The sequence below is a fragment of the Argentina anserina genome, chromosome 3 (genome assembly GCF_933775445.1).
Source record: "Argentina anserina chromosome 3, drPotAnse1.1, whole genome shotgun sequence".
In the NCBI taxonomy this organism is placed as follows: domain Eukaryota; kingdom Viridiplantae; phylum Streptophyta; class Magnoliopsida; order Rosales; family Rosaceae; genus Argentina; species Argentina anserina.
The window spans coordinates 14,347,277-14,369,748 of NC_065874.1; the positions used below are offsets into that span (position 1 = coordinate 14,347,277).

The 22,472-nt window shown below is 38.9% G+C and overlaps 2 protein-coding genes across 2 annotated transcripts; one reads left to right on the plus strand and one right to left on the minus strand.

Moving 5' to 3' along the window:
* The first annotated feature begins 11,873 nt into the window (after nucleotides 1–11,873).
* Nucleotides 11,874–16,206, plus strand: LOC126786845 (uncharacterized). Its single transcript, XM_050512800.1, has 7 exons — nucleotides 11,874–12,219; nucleotides 12,861–13,001; nucleotides 13,115–13,480; nucleotides 13,731–13,976; nucleotides 14,510–14,602; nucleotides 14,882–15,082; nucleotides 15,509–16,206. Exons 1-7 carry the CDS (start codon nucleotides 11,902–11,904, stop codon nucleotides 15,722–15,724), a joined length of 1,581 nt encoding a protein of 526 aa, XP_050368757.1. The 5' UTR covers nucleotides 11,874–11,901; the 3' UTR covers nucleotides 15,725–16,206.
* An 864-nt stretch (nucleotides 16,207–17,070) lies between these two features.
* LOC126787124 (geranylgeranyl transferase type-2 subunit beta 1-like) lies at nucleotides 17,071–20,342 on the minus strand. The gene is made up of 9 exons (XM_050513054.1): nucleotides 20,231–20,342; nucleotides 19,684–19,737; nucleotides 19,449–19,599; nucleotides 19,214–19,330; nucleotides 18,950–19,016; nucleotides 18,631–18,779; nucleotides 17,813–17,946; nucleotides 17,490–17,588; nucleotides 17,071–17,373 (listed from the first exon to the last, which is right to left on the minus strand). The coding sequence occupies exons 2-9, from the start codon at nucleotides 19,735–19,737 to the stop codon at nucleotides 17,071–17,073; spliced, it is 1,074 nt and encodes a 357-aa protein (XP_050369011.1). The 5' UTR covers nucleotides 20,231–20,342.
* Nucleotides 20,343–22,472: the final 2,130 nt, after the last annotated feature.

Here is a 22,472-nt window from a genome sequence, read left to right on the forward strand (position 1 = left end):
CATATACAGCATCTCCAAGAAGGTATATGGACTTGATCCACTCCTTGATGAACTTGCATGATGTTCAAATTGATGTTGTGGTTGAAAGTGCTTACATGCATGGAGGCTATTTCAGAGATCAACACTGTCGATTATGGTCTTCTAGCTAATGGTGGTCTCATCGATGACATTACGAAGACTTGGAGTCAGTTGGTGAATTTAAAATTCAACACAGTTCTCGTTCTTGTAATAATGTTTCTCATCGCCTTGCGGCTATGGGTTTTGAAGCCAATGCACAGTTTAGACTGATCAAGCACCTGGGATGTGATTGAATTCGAAACACTCACTATGTGCTTGAATAAGATTGTACTCATCTCAATATATTGATTATTGAGATCTATATTGATTATTGAGATCTCAGATTCGAAAAAATAGACTGCATAATCTTATTCGATCAATATAATCTTGCAAATCTAAGTTACAATAGTAAAAGCACTTGATTGTTATTTGTCGTTACTTTTTAAAGAAATCGTACGTATTATGGGGATTGACTAAAAACTGTCATTTACAGTTGTGATTTTCTAAGTTACGAATATGAACACATAAATCACAGTTCGACAGTGATGCCTATAAAAACGTGTTGCGTGTATATTACTGTCAAGGTGTAGTTTTGTACGTAATACTGTGATCATCCGAAGAAAAGTGTATTGGCTCTCAAGAAATTCTAAAAATGAAGTTCAAGGGTTTCTCTTTCGCAGTAGTACTGATGATCCTATTACTCGTCGGAACTACAATTGCCGATGATTGTTATGCGACATGTACTGCATCGTGCCCTGTACCAATAACAACAGAGTGCTACAAGAATTGTGGCAACGAATGCTCCGGCCGCGCCATCGAGACTCTAGCTCAGAAAACTAAAGGTCACCATAACCATCACCGTTGCAAACGTAATTGCGAACGCTACTGTGTCAATCATTACCATAGTACGTAGCTTCTTAGTTCCTCCCTTCTCTTTATGCCATTCTAATTAATTTGTTTCTTCTCTAATGTAGATATATATATTATTCCTAATTGTGTTTTGGCGGTTTTGCCATGGCAGATAGCGTTTTCCAAGAAAGATGCAGGTATCACTGCAAATCAAACTGCATCTTCAGAACTCCGGCCCAGCCTAGTCCGATTCTTCACTAGTTATATTTCAAATCTAGTTATTTCCATGACACATCTAGTTGAGTTTCAATTTACACTTGCTTGATTTTGAATTGATGTTCATATACATATTACAATGGTATATATAGGCTAATTCATCTACCTACTCACTCCACTATCTCCACTATACCTACTACATTCCACTCACACTCACACCTACTACATTCCACTTACACTCCCCCTCAAGTTGGCGCATACACATCAACCATGCCCAACTTGCAAAGTGAGTCATAAAAAACATTCTTGGACACTCCTTTGGTGAGTATATCTGCAAGTTGTTCTTCTGTAGGAACAAACGGAAAGCAAATGATCTCAGCGTCTAGCTTCTCTTTTATAAAGTGACGATCAACCTCTACATGTTTTGTACGATCATGTTGCACAGGATTCTGTGAAATATTAATAGCTGCCTTGTTCTCACAGTACAGTTGTATAGCACTCTTAGGTTTAACACCCAAATCTTGTAGCAAATTCCTAATCCACAACAACTCGCACACTCCCTGAGCCATACCTCTGTATTCTGCTTCAGCACTAGATCGAGCTACCACATTTTGTTTCTTACTCCTCCACGTAACAAGGTTACCTCCAACAAAGGTAAAATACCCTGATGTTGACCTCCGATCTGTAATATTTCCAGCCCAATCTGCATCTGTGTAGCCACAAACATCAACGATATTGTTGTGATTAGAAAACATTACTCCTCTCCCTGGGGCTGACTTCAAGTACCTCAAGATCCTTACAACAGCATCCATGTGGTCCTCACTGGGGTTATGCATGAACTGACTTACTACACTTACTGCATACGCAACATCTGGTCTGGTATGTGATAGATAAATCAGGCGCCCGACTAGCCTCTGATAACGCGGTTTGTCAGTAGGGACTTGATCTGGATACTCTGCTAACCGGTGGTTCTGCTCAATAGGAGTATCAATGGGAGTGCAGTCCAACATACCTGTCTCTGTTAGTAGATCAAGGATGTACTTCCTTTGACACAGATAGATACCTTTGCTTCCCCGGGCTACTTCAATGCCTAAGAAGTACTTGAGTGTACCTAGGTCCTTCATCTCAAACTCTGTGGCAAGCTGTTTCTGTAATCTATCCACCTCAACAGTATCAATCACAGTAACTACCATATCATCAACATATATAATTAGGGCTGTTACCTTCCTTTGTTGATGTTTGAGAAATAACGTGTGGTCTGAATTACTTTGTCTGTAGCCAAGTTTCCTCATGAATTGTGAGAATCTTTCGAACCAAGCACGAGGTGACTGTTTAAGACCATACAAAGACTTTCTCAATCTGCATACGGAGTTACTTGGGGAGGTGGCCACATATCCAGGCGGAAAATCCATGTATACTTCCTCTGTTAGTTCTCCATGAAGGAATGCATTCTTGACATCAAACTGCCTAAGTGGCCAGTTCAAGTTAGCAGCGACAGAGAGCAATACCCGGATAGTGTTCATCTTTGCCACAGGTGCAAATGTCTCATCATAGTCTATGCCATATGTCTGGGTGTACCCCTTCGCTACTAGGCGTGCTTTATACCGGCTGACTGGCCCATCTGGATTATGTTTTACTGTAAACACCCACCGACATCCTACAGTTTTCTTGCCATATGGTGGAGGTACAAGCTCCCAAGTATTGTTCTTTTGTAATGCTTCCATCTCTTCCTCCATTGCTTTCCTCCATTTTGGATCTCCTAATGCATCCTGCACTTTGTTAGGTACTGATACAGTAGATATTTGATTCACAAATGACTCATATGACTTAGATAATCTTTTGGTAGATATAAAATTTGCCACTGGATACTTGGCTTTAGTCTGAAGGGTAGGCTCATATTTTTTTGTTGGTTGTCCCCGAGTAGACCTATTTGGCAAAACATATTGTCTACTAGTATCCCTAATAGAATGATTAACCTCAGATGAGTGATCTTCTGTACCAGGAGAGCATTGGTCAGGGGTATAAACAGTGATACGGGAGACATGAGGGGAAGTTGTGTTGTCAGCTTCTGGTGTCTCAATTGATTGAGTGACAACCTCTGGTGGCGCCTGTGTGGCTGATACTTTGGTAATCTCAACGGGACCTGTTACCACATCGACTCGCTCACTTGTCTCCCCCTTTCCATGATATAACTCTTCAAAATATGAATTCTCCCCCTGAAGAGTAGTATCAGAAGAGGAAAAATAACTCATATCCTCAAAAAAGGTAACATCCATAGTGACATAGTACTTCCGAGTAGGGGGATGATAGCACCGGTATCCTTTCTGATGTCCTCCGTACCCAACAAACACACATTTAATTGCCCGGGCATCCAACTTAGAACGCTGATGTTGTGGAAGATGAACAAAAGCAACACAACCGAAAATACGGGCAGGAAGATTATGAAAAGAGGGTAAGGAGACGTGAGATGCAAGCACCTCATAGGGAACTTTCCCTTGAAGGAAACGAGATGGAAGACGATTAATAAGGTGGGCGGAAGTAATGACAGCATCACCCCAAAGGTATTTAGGCATGTGGGCACTAAAGAGAATACACCGAGCCATTTCAAGTAAATGACGATTTTTTCTTTCAGAAACCCCATTTTGCTCAGGTGTGTAAGGACACGTTGTTCAATGAACAATTCCATGTGTGTTAAAGAACTCCTGAAAGACATGATTCACATATTCCCCCCCCATTATCAGACCGAAGAATGCGAATGGTGGCATTGTATTGTGTTTGGACAGAGGTATAGAAGGCACGAAAAGCTGGAAAAACCTCATTTTTATTTTTAAGAAGAACAATCCATGAGAGACGTGTGCAATCATCAATAAATGACACAAAATATCGCATTCCTGATACAGTTGACTTTTTCGAGGGTCCCCAAACATCAGAATGGATTAATTCAAAAGGAAGAAAACTTTTAGTAGAAGTACTAGGGGAATAAGTAAATCGATGACTCTTGCCCAAAATACATGTCTCACAACATAAACAAGACTCGTCCACATTAATAAATAAAGTAGGCATGGATTTTTTCATAACACTAAAGGATGGATGCCCTAAGCGACGATGCCATAACCAAACTTCACTTAGCTTGTCAGAAGTGGAGAGTAAAGCGGTCTGAGACGGTCCCCCTGGTTTTTCCCCTGCGTATGTCAGATCCAGATGAAACAACCGGCCCCTCAGATACCCCCGACCAATTACCCGTCTGGTGAGAAGATCCTGAAAGATCACATACATAGGAAAAAATGTCACAGAGCACTGAGCGTCAGCGTTCAATTGGGGAACAGAGATCAAATGATGAGATAAAGCAGGAACATAGAGTACATTGTGAAGCTCTATGGTGGGAGTAATACGAACAGACCCTGTCCCTAATACGGGGAATGCCTCACCATTAGCATTAGTAACATAGGGTACGGGTGAAGGGGATAATACGGTAAAATAAGATTTGGCATAAGTCATATGATCAGATGCACCAGAATCAATAATCCAGGTATCAGAACTAACAGAGTGAGAAATATTAAAGGCCATACCAATTTGACCACGGCCAACGATGGATGCGGTAGGTGCTCCTCCAGCAGTATGATGATCCTGCCCAACCACACCATAGATATCGGGTTCCGGAACTAAGTGAAGAGCTGCTGTTGCTTTTGCCTGGGGACGATAATTAGGCCTTTTGGGCCTAAGATGTGGATATAATTTCCAACAGGTCGCACGAGCATGGTTGGTGTCATGGCAATAAGAGCAAGGAGGGCGGGGCTGATTCCCGAAACCTGGTGGTGGTCCTTGTCGATGAAGGGGAGCAGAAGTTACTTGCGGAAGGGGTGGTGCCGGAGATCGAGCATGAACAGTAAGGCTGGAAATGACAGCCGGTGCCGGAAGAATACTCTCTTGCTGAGACTCATCCTTTCGGATATAGGTGAAAGCGGTGAGTAGGCTAGGTGGTTCGGTCATTCGGAGCAATTCGCCTTTCGCACTTGTATGCTTTGCATCAAGACCTTTCTGAAAATGGTGAACTCGTTCAAGCTCCTTCTCCTTTTGGTACCAAACGATATCCTCTTGATTTTGAATCATGCAAGGACGTTTCACATCAATCTCAGCCCAAATATTCTTTAGTTTGGTGAAATAGTGCGCCACCGGTTGCCCATCCTGGTGTATGGCCAAAGCTGTGCACATTAACTCATGAACCTGTATGAAATCAGAGTCATTAGTAAATAAGCTAGTTAGTGTCTCCCATATTGCCTGTGCGGTGGCACATGCCTCCACCAGATCAACTATCTCATCATTCATAGCTTTCCATAAGATGGACATGACAAGACCGTCGTCCTCGTCCCATTTGTTGTAGGCAACAATATCCTCAGGACTAGGGGCCTTAGTGATGCCGGTTACATGTCTCATCTTGTGCATGCCTCGAAGATGAGCAGTCATGACTCGTTTCCATTTACGGAAATTGGTTCCGTTGAGTTTGGTGCCCCCAAATGATCCACTATCAGAACTTTTGACAGATACTTCGAAGGTCGAGAGCTGAGAACCCTCAGTTTCGTGTCCAGAACCCATTGAAAAGAAACAAGGTATTAAGATAGCAAACAAAAACAAAAAAATTGAGAACAATCTGTCGTCGGTGTATTTGCACTGACGGTGAGTATGCACTGACAGAATCTGGCGAACCGGGTCGGATCGGTGGACCGGGTCGGGTCACGTTACCGGGTCGGGTCACGTTACCGGGTCGGGTCACGTTACCGGGTCGGGTCTTGTCTAGCGGGTCGGGTTGATAGTGGGTCGGGTGGAGAGAGGACCGCTCGAGTCGAGAGTGGGCAGAAATTCCCCAAAATTCACCGGATCGGATCGGGGGAGAAGCAGCTGCTCAGTTGAAGAAGATGATGGAAGATTTTGACGGAGGAGATCCGAGGGGCAGAAGAGCGACTCTAAGCGGTGGAGCGCGACCGGAGAGGAGGAGCGTCTCCGGCGGTGGAGCACGATGGAAAAGAGGAGCGTCTCGGCGGTGGAGCGCGACCGGAGAGGAGGAGCGTCTCGGTGGTGGAGCGCGTGTGCGTGTGTCGTCGTCGCTGCGGGTGCGACACCGGAGCAGCGAGGGCAGCCGGGAGGGCGGAGCGAATGGAGGTGGAGATGAGCCTCGAGACGTGGGAGTCGTCAATACAGAGGTAGATTTGGAAGGTGTGGTGGGACGCGTTGGCTGCGGCCAAAGTGACAAAGTGGAAGGCGATGTTTTGAGGGAGCAGGGAAAAGCCGGGAGGGCGGGCACTGGAGCCGTCGTAGCAGATGACGGAGCGGAAGTGGCACGGCAGAGAAGCAACACTCGGCGGCCAAAAGAAACAAACCCAGAAAAAAAACAGAGACTCAACAAGAGTTCTGATACCAAGTTGAGTTTCAATTTACACTTGCTTGATTTTGAATTGATGTTCATATACATATTACAATGGTATATATAGGCTAATTCATCTACCTACTCACTCCACTATCTCCACTATACCTACTACATTCCACTCACACTCACACCTACTACATTCCACTTACACATCTTATTGTACGTGCGAAAACAAGTTGATCTATAAAATGTCTTGGATATATACATCTTACTGTTGCGGCCCTAGCTAAGATTTTTCTTAGCTGTCGCTAAATTATCATATACAAACAACTCAAATACAATAACTTGTTGGAACCTCTCACTTACATTACATATAGGAGACTGATGTTACTAAACAAAATGGTACACTGAACAATTGTAGCTAATTTAAGAATCTACATACAATTATGTTAAATACTTTTATGGTCGTGATATGATTCCAATATTGCAAATTGAAAAAGCAAAACGCAAGAAAATATAATTATTGTCTTCTCAGTTTTTTTAGGAGTTTTTTCAGGGAAAAAAAAGACTATATCTACTTCAATCACTTACAAAAGCTGAAAAACATTAGTTTGATATCTCTTGGGGAAACATTATTATATATATCTGATATATAGTCTACGTGTTGTACTTTTTTAATATTATTAGTCTATTTTTACTATGTTTGTTTCTGATTAAAACTCATATTTAAATAATTTTTTTCTCTTTCACCGTGTGCATGTTTACCACACAATGAAATAATATGATTGGTTGGGTACACCACATGACAGTGCCACGTAGTGTTCCGGGTACACAGAATAATTACTCACTCTTGGTAATTGAAATACACCCCTTTGCATTCCTTCTTAAGTTTTACTATAATTTTGCGTCTTTTGTGTTTTTAGAAAAAGGAAAACAAAGACATGCAAGTCTCACATAGTAGAGTGAATTCATCATTCTAGAAGGTTTTCAGTTTATACATTGTACTTGATCCTCCCATACTCGCCTTACTATCCAAGGCCTCGAGGAAGATACGAATCTGAAAGCCATGGGTGGCCCTCAGTATTTGCTCAAGAGGGTAGCAGTAGATCTGTGAGAGAGAGATGGTTAGTTGTGATGGTGCGTGCCTCTTTGAGACGAGATTGTACACACATAGTAGATGGTATCGGTATAAGGTTGTCAAAATGAGGACATTTATGGATTATATGATCAATAGGCACACTTGCTTAAATATATCTCAAAATCAATGAAATTAGGGACACTGGTATATATGTCCCTTCTGCCCATATTTCTAGTAGTGCTCCCATATCCGCCTAGACCCGCCTAAAACTGATTAAGGCGGCTGGCTGAATTCAGCCCTCCTCAAATTGCATGCCTGCGCAGCCGTCTGTAAGCTGCTTTTAATTTCCTCCAGCATTATCTCGTATCATATCACGCTCGCTCCACTACAATTCGAGAGCACTTCCAGATGATAGTAACCATTGAAGGATATTCGATCGTATTGTCCTGATTCCTAAAGCATCTATAGTTCAATATATAATTAGTACACGGCATCATTCATACCAATTAAGTCGTCAAAATACTGAATCGAAATTCATCACATACATAAAATGGCGAAAATTGATTGAAGAATTCGTAGCAATCAAGTATATTTACGTATGCCAATTAAAAACAAAGCACCGTCAATATCAAGCCCTCCTCATATTTGGTCCAATTTATTATATAAGAAACTACTCCAAAAGTACGAGACAACAATTTAGTTTAAAAATAACTCATTACTTAATTTGATAAACCAAATAATGACTAAAATTTACAAATAAGAATCAAATGATGGCAAATTGACACATGTTATAATATATTATACATTTTTACCCATCTTTTGACCCATAGTGTTTACTACTATCAATAGAGAGATTATTTGCTACTGTCAATTATAAAAATTAACTGCTACTGTCGATTATAAAAATTAACTGCTACTGTCGAGTTAAAAAATAGCTGCTACTGTCGACTTGGAAGACACTTGCTACTTTCGACTTGTAAGACATTTGCTACTTTCAACTTGGAAGGTACATGCTACTGTCAACTTGGAAGGTACCTGCTATTGTCGACTATAAATCTAGCTCCTACTGTCGACTGAGAAACTAACTGCTATTGTGGTTTTTGATGAGCAAAATTTAAATTTCAAATGTTCTCAAAACATATGCAATATAGTACGTAAATGAAAGCCCATGACATAAGGAACAACTTTATATATTAGCTCACCTCTAAATTGTCGGTGGTTTGGCCAGAAAACTTAAATTTGTCGAAAAAAAAAATTAAAAAATGAGGAGAGAGAATTTTGTTAGATCTAGGAGTAACATTTAGTAATTTTCACAAAAATGAAGGTATTTTGAATATTTTTACATTAATTAATTAATCAGTTTTGTTTTACTTATTATTTGAGCTTGAGATTGGGCTTATGTCCTAATTTGTGTAAAAAATATGAAAAATGAGTTTTTAGTTAATTCAAATATAACCTAGTAATTTTCTATTTATTATAAGGAACTTATTATAACGTGAAGGCGACAAGTTGCGTGTGGAATGTTGCTAATTAGTAATCCGGAAGTGGCTTTCCACAATAAGTATCTCATGCATTATCCAAATCTAACTAAAGTCCATCTTTGGTGTTTCATTATATATAAACAATGGAAATTAAGGTTTTGACAACAATTAACAACCAATATGGAAGAAGAGGAAGAAAACAAATTAACAATATAGCTACCATGCCGAGATCAAGATGGACCAGCTAAAAAATTCTCCCAAATTCTTTTACATATACACTGCATATTCTTGCAAATGTACGTTACATTATTAGCTCTTGTTTTCCAATAAGCAACAATATCAAAAGCATTTGATTGGTATTCGTCTTACTGTTTAAGGAAATGAAATCGTAACAACATATAAGTACGTTTAATATGGGGATTGACTACAAAAATATATTCTGCAGTTATAAATTTTCTGAGTTATGAATAATAAACACCCGGATCACATTTACCGCACCTTCCTCTACCAGTTGAACAATGGTGCCTATAAAAACGTGTGCCTGAGAGTAATGATACAGTGAAGGTGTGTTTGTGTATAATATAGGGTGATCGATCATCTGAAGAGAAGTATATTGGCTCTCCATAAAATTTTGAAAATGGAATTCAAGACTGCTTCTTCGACGGTGGTTCTAGTGATTCTGTTAATCTTCGGTACTGCAATCACCGGAGACGCCGATGATTGTTATGTTAAATGTACTGAATCGTGCCCTATACCAACTACACAATGCTTCAAACAGTGTGCCAACGAGTGCTACTTCGGTAACATCGAGGGCCTAGCTCATAAAACTGAAGGCCAGCGTCACCAATATTGCAAACATGGTTGCAAACACCACTGTGTAACGCAGCATCACCATGGTACGTATTACCTTCCTTCTTAGTTCCCCACTTCTCGATCACTATGTTATTCCAAGTTGTGGTTTTTTCTCTATGCATGTCAGACATTCTTACTTGTGATTTTCGATAGCAGATAAAAAGAAATTGGCAAGATGTATGCATCACTGCACAACAAATTGCAACATAAGAGCTCCGAGTCCTAGTCCCGCTCCCCAGTAGTTATATCATGAAATTTTTGGTGTGTCCATGACGCATCTTATTGTAAGAAATAAGTTTTTGGATCAATAAAAAGCCACGGATATATATCACTTGTTATTTATAGTACTGTTTCTTGGTTAATTTGAATCGTTTCTGGTCTAAGGTTCAAGGTATATGCTATTGTACGATCAATCTATCTAGATTCTAGACAATGATCCAGACAAGATGTCTTAAGATATAGCTAATTAATATTGGTTGAATCCTTAGTTTGCCCCGTTGAAATATGTTATGATTAATTTGACGAGTACGTTACCTTCAAACTGTACCTAAGATATAATTAACGATCAATCATAATGTCCAAGGAACGAAGCTTTATTTTTGGAGACACGCACTTTTAGCAACATTTGAGAATCTTGCCTCAAATGTTAAATCTATATCTTAATTATCTTGATTGTTACTTTATAGATCAAGAAGGTAACATACCTTCCATCCATAAGCTGCTCATTCTTATTTAGCTTCATTAGAGTCATAGAGCATTTTCAAATGATAATTAATATTAAAGGATATTCGATCATGCTTATAGTCGTGAAGCATCTACAAGCTAAGATCCTTTATATTTGAGATTGCATGGTTCAAAATATATAGTACACGGCATCATTCAAACCAACTAAGTCCTTGTCAACATTGTTGGCAAAATACTCAAATTCATCTCAACCATAAATTAATCCAAGAGTTCATTGCAATTAAGCATATTTACGTATGCCAGTCCAAAACAAAGCACCAATTTTAAAATCCTCATGATATTTGGTCCAAGTAATCAAGACGTGAAAAGCGACCAGTTGCGTGGAGTATTGCTAATTTTCTATGGCTTCAATTTCTGCCAAGTAGAACCTTGAAAGTTAAGACGACAGTGCTGTTAGAGTAGAGACCTCCTTAATTACTTGTGTGCATGCTTCTCCCTTGCTTGCTAGCTTGTTGAGAAGGGAAACGGAACTCATTTCTGAATTATACAAACTAAAAAGGAGTTCAATGACGAAGAACCAAGTCTCAGGAATGCGCCGAAATTTCGGGTTTGTTTGTAGAATGTGTGAAAACGCTTATCGAACTTGAAAACAAACCCTTTCAATTACAATTCCGGTGCTCCTCAAAGTTAGTTTCGATTAAGTAGTTCGACAATGCTTGAAAACACGATAATATTTGTAATCTTTCATCAAGTACTAATTCTTACACGTACAAACAACTTGAGAGTTTTGACAAAATCGGATCATATTTTAGATGCACAATCAGTACATTATTCACAAACCCATAGCATTTCTATATTACTCAATTGCACATTTGATTTAAAGCAGCAAACAATATCAATATATAATTGGCAACCTCCAATGTTAAACATTTTCAAGCGTAGCGTGTGGTTAGGCCACATAGGTACCGTCTCAACTTTATTACTTAGTATTATTCATCTATTTTGTATCAGATTATTCAAATTTAATTAGAAAATTAGAAACAAATAACAGTCAGATTTTATATCAGAAATTCAGAATTGAAGGTCACATGTGTGAATTCCAAAATAGAGTCGTACATGCTTATGAGTTAAATTAAATTTTATAATGGTGGACATTGGACAAGTTAGTGCATTGTGATTCGCAACCAATTCATAGTATTTTCCAGCTTCTAATTTCCTTCTTTCTTTTATTTAAATGATTTTGTTATAAACAAATTGGTCCGGTTTAAAAGAAGGTTTGTTGCACCAACCCACACTCGGGTCTCCCAAACGCTGGAGCTTTCATGGCTTCTTCTCCTTCTCCCTCTGCCTCTCTACTCCTGGCATCCGCCCTCACCCTCACTCTGCTCTTCTTCTCATTCTCCGTCAAATTACCATTCCACCCTCGTGACCTCCTCCCCCTCCTCCCCCGACACCTCTCATGGCCCATCCTCAATTCCCTCCACAGCGCCGTCGATCTCCTCCCCACTTTCGTCGGCTCCGCCTCGTCCCCCGACGACACCCTCGCCTGGAAAGGCGCCTGCTTTTACGAGAACACGGCCTGGATGGAGTTCCACAACAAGTCTGGCTCCGAATTCGGCGGCGGAACTCTTCATATCAAGGTCACCATCATTTTCTTCATTACTTTTTTATTTTGTTGTTTCAATTTGGGTTGTTAATTTGGAATTCGAAACATCATTGGTGTTGTTAATGTTGTTAAAAGTAACTACTTTGAGGTTGTCTGAGTTGTTGAGTTTGGCTTTTAGTTTGATGTGTTGGGATTTTGGGGTGTGGGAGCTGTTGACTAAAGTTGCGGGAATTGCGGGCCGGTTTTTTACTGCTGTTGGTGTTTTTATTTTTTGAGCTCAGTGTTTGAATTAGTGAGCTTATTGGGAGACAAGAACATTAGATCACTATGAGCTGGGGATTAAGCTGAATGACATTTTCGACTAGAGAGTTTCTGCTTTAGGTTGATTCTCGAGTTTTTTTTTTTTTTTAGACAAAACGTAATCGGCTTTGCGAGTTGATTTAGTTAGAGGTTTGGGTTTGAGGAGTGTTGATCTAGGTGAAATAATTGTTCTCTTAAGTTGGGTTTTTATGATTGTCCTGGATTCGGATCGATCTTGAAGCAATCTTCTGCATATTTTGGTTGCCTGATGAGGGAGGAAAATGTGTAGTTTTTTATTTGTATGAATCTGGGCTACATGAGGGTTAATGTGCTGTTATTCTAGTAGCTGAAGTTGATACTGTGCTTTGTATCCAGGTTAGCAAGGCTCATAGTTGGACTTGTATGGATATTTATGTCTTTGCAACTCCATATACTGTTACATGGGATTACTATCTTTTGTCGCGGGAGCACACACTGGAGTTCAAAGAGTGGACCGGGAAAGCTGAGTATGAATATGTAAGTTGCCATTTTCTAGTATCTATAATTTACTTTGATATTCAAACTTTTGTTCCCAAAGAAAACTTGCCACCTCTAGTTACAAGAGTAATCTGGAAATGTTACCGAATCAGGTTAAAAACAGAGGAGTATCTATATTCCTTATGCAAGCGGGGATGCTGGGCACTCTTCAAGCGTTGTGGGATGTCTTCCCCCTGTTTACAAATACAGGATGGGGAGAGCTGTCAAATATTGGGTTTCTCAAAAAACATATGGGTGCAACCTTTGAGCAACGTCCTGAACCATGGGTAACAAATATCAGCACTGATGATATCCACTCCGGAGATTTCCTCGCAATATCTAAAATTCGCGGGAGGTGGGGTGGATTTGAGACTCTAGAGAAGTGGGTCAGTGGATCTTATGCTGGTCATTCTGCAGTTTGTTTAAGGGATTCTGAAGGAAAGTTGTGGGTTGGAGAATCAGGAAATGAAAATGATGAGGTGAACCGTGAATCTACTAGTGATTTACAATATATTACGGCATATCTGTTTATTTTTGGGCGTACTGACACTCTGGGTCCAGGTCTCTAGAAAGTTTTGTTTCCTATGAATAGTTATGTGCTTATGTCTGACTTGCATGCCATTTTCATTCTATTAATTTTAAATCTACCCTGTGCTTATACGGATATAAATACACCTACTATCATCTTTCTGCTATGCTGACTTGCTTCCTTTTTCATGCATTTTTCAGGGAGAAGATGTTATTGCTATTCTTCCATGGGACGAGTGGTGGGAGTTTGAGGTAAACAAAGATGATTCCAATCCCCACATTGCATTGCTTCCCTTACATCCTGATATCCGAGCGAAATTTAATGAGACTGCGGCCTGGGAGTATGCAAGGAGCATGGAAGGACAACCATATGGTTATCATAACATGATATTCAGCTGGATCGATACTATAGATGGAAATTATCCACCCCCTTTGGATGCTCATGTGGTATGCTACTTTAACTAATTCATTGTCAGGTCTGGTCTCCTGTATTTTTGAATGCTACTGAAGCAACCATTTCTTTTATGTTATTGAAGTTGCCGGTTCGTATTGCCTTTCTGGATTTAGCCCTGCAATTAAGTGACCCTAAAAAGCTACATATTAGATGCTTTAAACCAACATTTTATGTTAGGATTAATTTCTGGCTTTTGCTGGATCACTATACAAACTTGAACTGCATCAAGTTCTGATGCAAAAATACTATCTGTTTCAAACTGGGTTGAAAAAAGTCAGTTAGAGTTCTGGTTCTATCCAAGAAATTTTTTTCGATGCAAATATATTCAGTGGTCATTTACAACTACAAAAGTGAGGCAAACCTTATGCCTTCTTTAGACTCATAGTTTGATTGGTGGACCAAACTCAGTAAGAATCTCTTTCTCTCTGACACACTCAAATACCTTTAGTAACTGCCTGTGCCTGTACTTTATTTAATAGGCATTCTTAATTCATTGTTCCTGATTGTTAGCTCTATGGTTCTGCAGGTTGCTTCTTTTATGACAGTTTGGAATCAAATAAAGCCTACATATGCTGCTAACTTGTGGAACGAAGCCTTGAACAAGCGACTTGGAACTCAGGTATTGTGGAACTGTCACTGTGAGTTGCAAATCTGTGTCTAACTTGGGCTACATGAACATTGTTTCACAAATATGTGTTAATGAATCTTATGAACACCATGACATTGTATTAAGGAGTAAAAACAAATGGAAACATACAATCAGAAAGATCTACTATTCGTGATTGCAATTAAACAAGTTTACAAGATCATGATTGGAAATTGGAATTCAAAATGCTCCTTCATTGTTTTTTATTGTCTGATGCAGACTGGTCTGATATGCTATTTATATTTCTCACAGAACCTCAGCATTCCTGATATTCTGGTTGAAGTTGAAAAGCGTGGATCATCTTTTGATCAATTGCTTACAATTCCGGAACAAGATGATTGGCTGTACACTGACGGGAAGTCAACTTCATGTGTTGCCTTCATTCTTGAAATGTATAAGGAGGCTGGACTTTTTGATCCGATTGCAAGCTCTATCCAAGTTACTGAATTTACGGTAAAATCTAATCAAGTTCAATCTCGGTTTTTTTAATTATTTTTTTCTGATAAAAAACTTGTGCATCATATTCAAATCGGTGTGGAAAAGGAAAACATTTACTACTATAGGGAGATACAAAAGATCAGTGACGACTGACCCATTTCCTTTTCCCCCTTTCAGTAGGTATTTTAATAGTATTTTAGTTAAACAATAGCTGCTTCTTTGAAATCACAATACCTTTTCCTTATTGATACTCGTAACATCTTTAAAAGTTACGTTTGTAGTGATATACAACATCTTAAAAGAAACCGAGGAATTGATAGTTGAGGTTACTTAAACTTTCCATTGACTCCATTCAGAACATTACATGTAGTGTGAATCAGGAGTACTTTTACTTTTTAATTATTTATTGATTTTCTTTTGCTTCAATTGCCCTTATTGCAGATTAAAGATGCTTACATGCTCAAGTTCTTTGAGAATAATTCAAGCCGCCTACCAAAGTGGTGCAATGATGGGGACACTGTGAAGCTTCCATTCTGTCAGATAAAGGGAAAATATCGAATGGAATTTCCAGAATACAACATTATGGATCCTTATCCCCATATGAATGAGAGGTGCCCATCACTGCCCCCCAAGTATTCCAGATCACAAAATTGCTAAGCCCTCTGTTCCTAACAAATTGGTCACGTTTTAGGTGATGCCATACCACTTCTTTTGATAGTTATCCCGTTGGACACTAAGTTATGCAAGGTGGTGAGGCTGTAAATATAGTGATTAGTCGGGTACAAATGGAAAGACTCCAGATATCCAATTCTTGTACGATGTAGATGGTAAAAAAGAAGATGAATCGTAGTGCAAAGGAGTAATTTGACGTCCTTTTCTCAAATGATTCTTCACTTTTTATGTCGTTTCAATTTGATCTATTGGTTCCTAGTTTAGGAAAGAAGTTGAGGGCAGCTTCAAAGAGTGGTAACCTGTGCATAAATTTACTTTGCATTAAGGTTGCCCTTTATTATTCCCTTTTTATTGGTAACACAAGACAGACTGACTTGATGCTGGTTCTCTCTTCGAATTTCAGTCAGACCAGTACTATAAAACATGTGTTTCTTCGAAACAGGTTGATAACTATTAACTAGTATCTCAATATGGACGACGTTGATAAATGATATGCTGAAATATGTCTCAGGTTTTCATTTGGCGATACATATGTCTGGGGTTAAGGGCCATATCAGGCTTGAGCCTTCCTTTCCCAGACTCCTCCACTCATACTCAACTTCGACTCTCTTCAATGTACAGGAGTTTACAAGTTCTTTCTCCCACAAACAATTCACAAAATCATGATGACTAAACTCTCACATCTTTCCTGATGCTCATTTTCCCCTACTCCTTACAAGAAGCAAGTCATCTGGAGGACTTCCCCGGCGCTCATTACTCATTAGTCTTGTCGGAGCTGAGAGTAGAGCAAAGGATAATGAAGTATGGTCCAGTTTTGAATATGGGTCTCTTGGCAAGTTACATGCAAACAAATTTGTATTCACCAGAATTTTAGGGTTGAATGGAACATGTTCAATCTAAATGCCGCTGATCAACAGGCGTATCAGAAGTAGGCTTATGGTGTTATGTTGTTGTGAAGCCAAACTTATTGAAGCAATTTGTGGGAAAAATGGGAAGGAAAACAGGAACAACCTCGAATTTTATTCGCATTTCTATATCAACATAGTAGTCTTAGTTCATGCCTTCAATGAAGAGATGAGTTCCAGGAGTAATTCCAACTATGATGGATGGAATTCGGTCACACTAAGAACTGAGACTTCAGATCCGTCTGTTGGAACTGCTTCCCTAAACAGTTATATTACACAAAAAACTGTGATCAGCAAGCTGTCCCATGGCTTCATTGAAAGTCGAACAATTCAGTAACTATAGTTATATATAATCAATATCTTCATAATTTCACTAATGAAACATTTTACAGACATGATTTTTAGGTATGATTTCAATCTTCAAAGTCATGCTCTAGGAATGATTTCAATGTGCAGTCCCCCAGTAAATTTTGGCATCGGATTCCCTACTGAAGTGCTTGTCTGCACATAACTCCCAGGTGAACTAAACTGAACCACTGCAGTGATAATATTTGTAATGGGGCATCCACTAAATCCCCATTGGATTACATTTCTTAAGGATTTAGTGGATGCCCCATTTGGATTATATTTGAAGAACCAAAGCAATTGTATACCTGCCACACCAAAGTATGTATGGTAGGCATCACATGCATCATCTGGTCTGTCAGAAATTCCTCCATTCTCAATGTCCTGAAATTTTAATAATCAACAACATCATCTCGGATTAATTCATCGTCATGTGATTACAATTTCACTTTGGAAACTCCTAAGAAATAAACAAAGTGTACAAATAGGATAGGCAAAACCTGACAGTCTAAAATGAACTTGGCAAGCTTTTCCTTATTGATCCAATGAACTCTATCAATCATGATCAAACTTGAGAGAACCCACCAAGTGTAGCACACCTGAAAAGAATCTGAAATGCATTGAAGAAGATTTCAGTAGTGCTAATAGAAATGTACATTTCAATCATGAAATGTGTATCTATCTGGATGGCCATCAACACTCACCAAACCAGAAAAAAAAAACCACAAATGTAGCAAGGTAATTTGATAATGATAAAAACAAACATGAAATTTTATTTTTCCGAGAAAAACAATAATAACATAAGATACAATGCAACACCCACATCGGGAAGCTTCTCAGGACGGCCATTAAGACCTCCTGCTTTAACCTGTCGCTCACACAACCACCATCCAAGAAGGTCCTTATCAATACGATGTAGAGATCCCGTAATAGCAAGAGCACCCACACAACAAAAAACTGAATCACAATGGAGAAAGCAGAAGATGAGTTTTGAGTTTATATTGGCATATCATAGCACAAATGCATGATTACTCTTCCTTACTGAAATATACATGCTGTTGCTTTATTTCAAGATTGACAGATTGTAGTTACATCTGTCAATTGAGAGAGAAATAAGAAGACATTACCAAACTACAGGTAAGTAACAGCGAAGATCAGTTTCTGATATATTACGTTTCTGTCAAACTGTCAATGTAGATAAATGACGTAGCAAATCATCAAATTCATTAAAAAAAAACACATTCACCAGTTCATGATGATGATTTTATAAAAGATCATCAGCTGTGTAACAAGGTTCATCTTTCAACCAAATCAGCTATTTTACTGACACACTTTAATTGATAAGGAAAAACAGGTTCTATTTCCGTTGAAAAGAAAATAATGAAACAACTCGAATAATGTATGAAATTTCTTACACCAAATATAGCTAGATGGATACTGATTGAATCTGTCCTAGGCATGAACCTACTGGGAAATCTAAACAGCAGTTATATAACAAGAAATATTAAAACGAAAAGAAGGCCAAAAATAGATGCATAGCATGATGGTATGATGAAGCATTAAACAGAGAGTAATAACAACATCACCAGGTGTGCGTACGACATAACAGACTTAAGAGGTGTTTAAAGCTGTACAACATACTTTGACCGGCATGAGACTCCCCACCAGACGTGCATCCAAATCCACCATCATGATTTGTACAGCTCAAAATGTAGTCCACAGTCTTCTCCACATTAATTTTATCCAAACGATGTAGTAATGCTAGACAACAGATAGAAATATATGAAAACCTAAGAAAGAGAATAAATGTTTTTAGCTGCTATGTAGTTTATTCAATTTTCCAATCTATTTGATAAGCGGAACATAATTTAAACTGTTAGTCAATCATGCATGCTCTAAATAAAGGGACAGTAACATAACATATATGATACCAAACAAAAAGGAAACTAAGAAAGAGTACCGCGTGTCAATTTCACCCCACATGTCCCCAGAAAATGAGCCACCTTCATTTTGCAGCCCAGCTACATCTGAGTTGAGTGTTAAGCCAGACATATTCATTAATGATCCTTTCTATATAGTCAGTTGTGTGGTTAGAAAATTCCCGCCTCTATCCAAAATACTTCTATAAGCTCTATGCAGCCCCTCAACACTAGGCGTAGCAATTTTTCTAATACCATTGAACAACTGAAAAGGTCTGAAAAGTAATATATATTCCAAAGGATACAATTTGCAACCTTGTTGATATCCAATACATCAATCTTGTCAAATAACGCCAAAACCTGGACAGCACTTAAGGTATACAGTATGTGTGGGTCATGTCCTATGTTACCACCAAAACCACCTGCATAAACCACACTATCAAGTATCAACACTCTACTTACAGCTCCGAATCACCAAAGAAACAATGAAGAGTACAAATTACGCATTGCTAGGCTAAAAAATTTATATGAGCTAAATACCTGATTCGTGCTGGCACTGAAGAACTTCCGAAACAACTTCATTGACATCGACAGTGTCAAGCTTTCCAAGAAGGTCAAGAGTGGTCAAACCCCAGTATGCCCCGTTCAATCTTATATGTTCCATCAGAACTGATTCATAAGAGTCCTTTTCCTGAGATGACATCACCTTGTTGTTAAAACTATGTTTAATTTAAAACCCAAAACATCTACAAATATACTTGGATACAAATTCGACCTTTGCTTTCGATAGAATGAAATGAACATGTTTCCGAGCTGCCAGTTCCACCATCTGCCAAAAGTTCAACATTAGGCGAAAGACTAAAGGAGAGAAATTTTCAAACAAAACTAAATCAGTAGCAAAAAATCCCGCTACAACTCCAGTACAAACTTTGAAAACAAAAGCAGAAACATACAGCTACCAAGTAGTGAGTAAAACTATAAACAAACATTCAGAAATTAACAATTTACTAATGTTCTAAAAAAAAACCAAAAACGATTCAACAGAAAGATCAAAGCTCAAATTTTGAACCATAATATATGCATTTCAAGTGAACCGAAAAACTTCAAACCACTAAATTAAACTCCTAGTGAATCAATTAGACGGAAAAATAAGAATAACGCGAGATACCCAAATACAAGGACTGAGATTAATACCGTGATTCGTGAAGTGTTACTAGTGATTAAGGCATTAAGAAGCATTTGCAGGATATCAATATTTCTGTATTGATCGACGCAGTTCTGTGAAGGACATTTCTAAAATAGTAATGTACTGCAAAACTTACACCAACAACGAAAGTGTCCCTGACACAATCAGAGAAAGCAAGAATTGCACAGAAGAGACAGAACCCAGATTACAGATATGGAGAAGGAGAGATGGAGATTGATCTTGCTAAGTTGGTGGGCGGGAGACTGGGTCTCAACTCTGAAGCTAACCACTGCAAATCTGCGCAGTCGAATTTTTTAAGCTTGCTATATATGTGGCCCACTGGATGGCTACATTGTTGATAAAAAGGAGAAGCAGGGAAAAAACTGTAACTCCAGAGAAGTGAGATGACCCCAAATTCATTTATCGTTAACTAAGGAATATATATATATATACACAGAGCTTTTCAGGTACGGAGGTTCGTACCTTAAGTTAAGGTACAGATTTTCATTTTTTATCAATTTTTCGATTGATTTTTCACATCTCCACCGTCCCATATATAGTTTATTATAGATCATCTCCACAAAATTTCAGCCGATTTCATGATCGTTAAGGTATCAAATTAATCAAAACCAATGGACGTATTGAATTTGCCGAACCTGAACCGTTAATATTTTGAGTAGAAAATCGAAGTTATGAGTACCTTAACGGTGATGGAATTGGGTGCAATTTTGTGGAGATGATCTATACGTTATAGCCTAAATATTGGACGGTGGAGATGTGAAAAATCGATCGAAAAGTTAGTCAAAAATGAAAATCCGTACCTTAAGCTAAGATAAGGACCTCCTTACTTGAAAAGCCTCGTATATATATATATATATATATATATATATATATATATACATATATTATATATAATTCTTTTTATTATCAAAAGTTACTTCATTCAATTAAGAGAAAGTACAACGAGTTTGAGATATAATTCTGAAAATTCTTATATACACCCCGTAAACATTTACTTGTCATTAAAACTGATGACATGGCATAATATAAACCATAATTTGAGTTAAATATATAAAAAATTGACTGATTCTGTTGTAAAAACCTCTGACATAATTCAACATGAATGATCAGTCTGCCACCTGAAGGAAATATGTAGTCACAATTAAACTATGGAAAACACAAGAAAACAAAAAGAAAAGCCACAAGAACATGACAAAAACCAACCCAGTAGTGCAGTTTGAACTCGAGCACGGAATTTTCAGCAACAAGAGCCTTTTACCGGAATCTTTGACGATCCAAACTTGGAACTAGCACAGTCAAGAAAAGCACAAGGAATAACAAGGAAGAACCACACAGGGTGGTAGAAGCCGCGACCTCCGGTGGGAAAGAGTGGTCGTCACCGAGCCACCAAAGCAACCAAAACGCCCACCACCTCCAACAACGGAAGCGCGGAAGACATGAGAGACGAACTCCAAGTCAAACACCTAAGGAAAACCTCGAATGCAATTATTCAACCTGTAAAAACACGAAGCAACCAAGGAAATCCAAAAAGGAATTCCAGATCCAGCCCCAAAGAAGAGCAGCGATCCACAACTGTAGATACGCCCACCAACGAACCCAATCCAACCCGGTCGATTCTGATAACTCATAGAAAACTTCGCCACAATCCTGCCCTTATAAGCCGCATATCTACACCCGCAAGAACAGCCAAGTGAAGATTCGCTCCAACCATCCAAACACCCACGACGAAGCTGAAAGATCCATCTACCATCGGTGACCGAACCACATCCCCTCCGACCACAATCCTACACCCCGGCTCACCCCACCACTAATTTGAAGCCAGATATAAATAAAACTTGTTGAAACCCAACCGAACCTATACTAGGACGCATCAGCGTTGCCGCCACGATCGGTCGGGAAGAAACTGGGAAATTTAGTTGGGAAAAGTTGAGGTGGTGGGTGGAGAGGTTTCCTATCATGAGAAGTTTTCCTGGCTACTACGAGATGACCTTTTATCTAAGGACTCATATAAAGTTATGTTTCATGAAATTGAAAATTTGAGATTGGTACGATGGACATATTCGGTGTAAACGTAGATAAATTGAAGAAGCAAAATGTGAAGCAAATCGAGGCCAAGTATGAGAGGTTGTTGGAAACATGAAGGTGCATTCGGAGATGATGATCCTGAGCTTAGTGTGAAGCTTTTTCGGAACTTTTCGGTTCTGGACATTAAAATGGATGGTCATGTAGATCTTGAATTTTAATATCATTTTCAAAGAAAGAGTTTTGTGCAGAGTATAATAAACTTGCAGGGGATAGTGTAATCTTGAAGTCGACTGGGGCTGAACCTTTTCTGTCTTCGTGCGTTAAAGAACGAC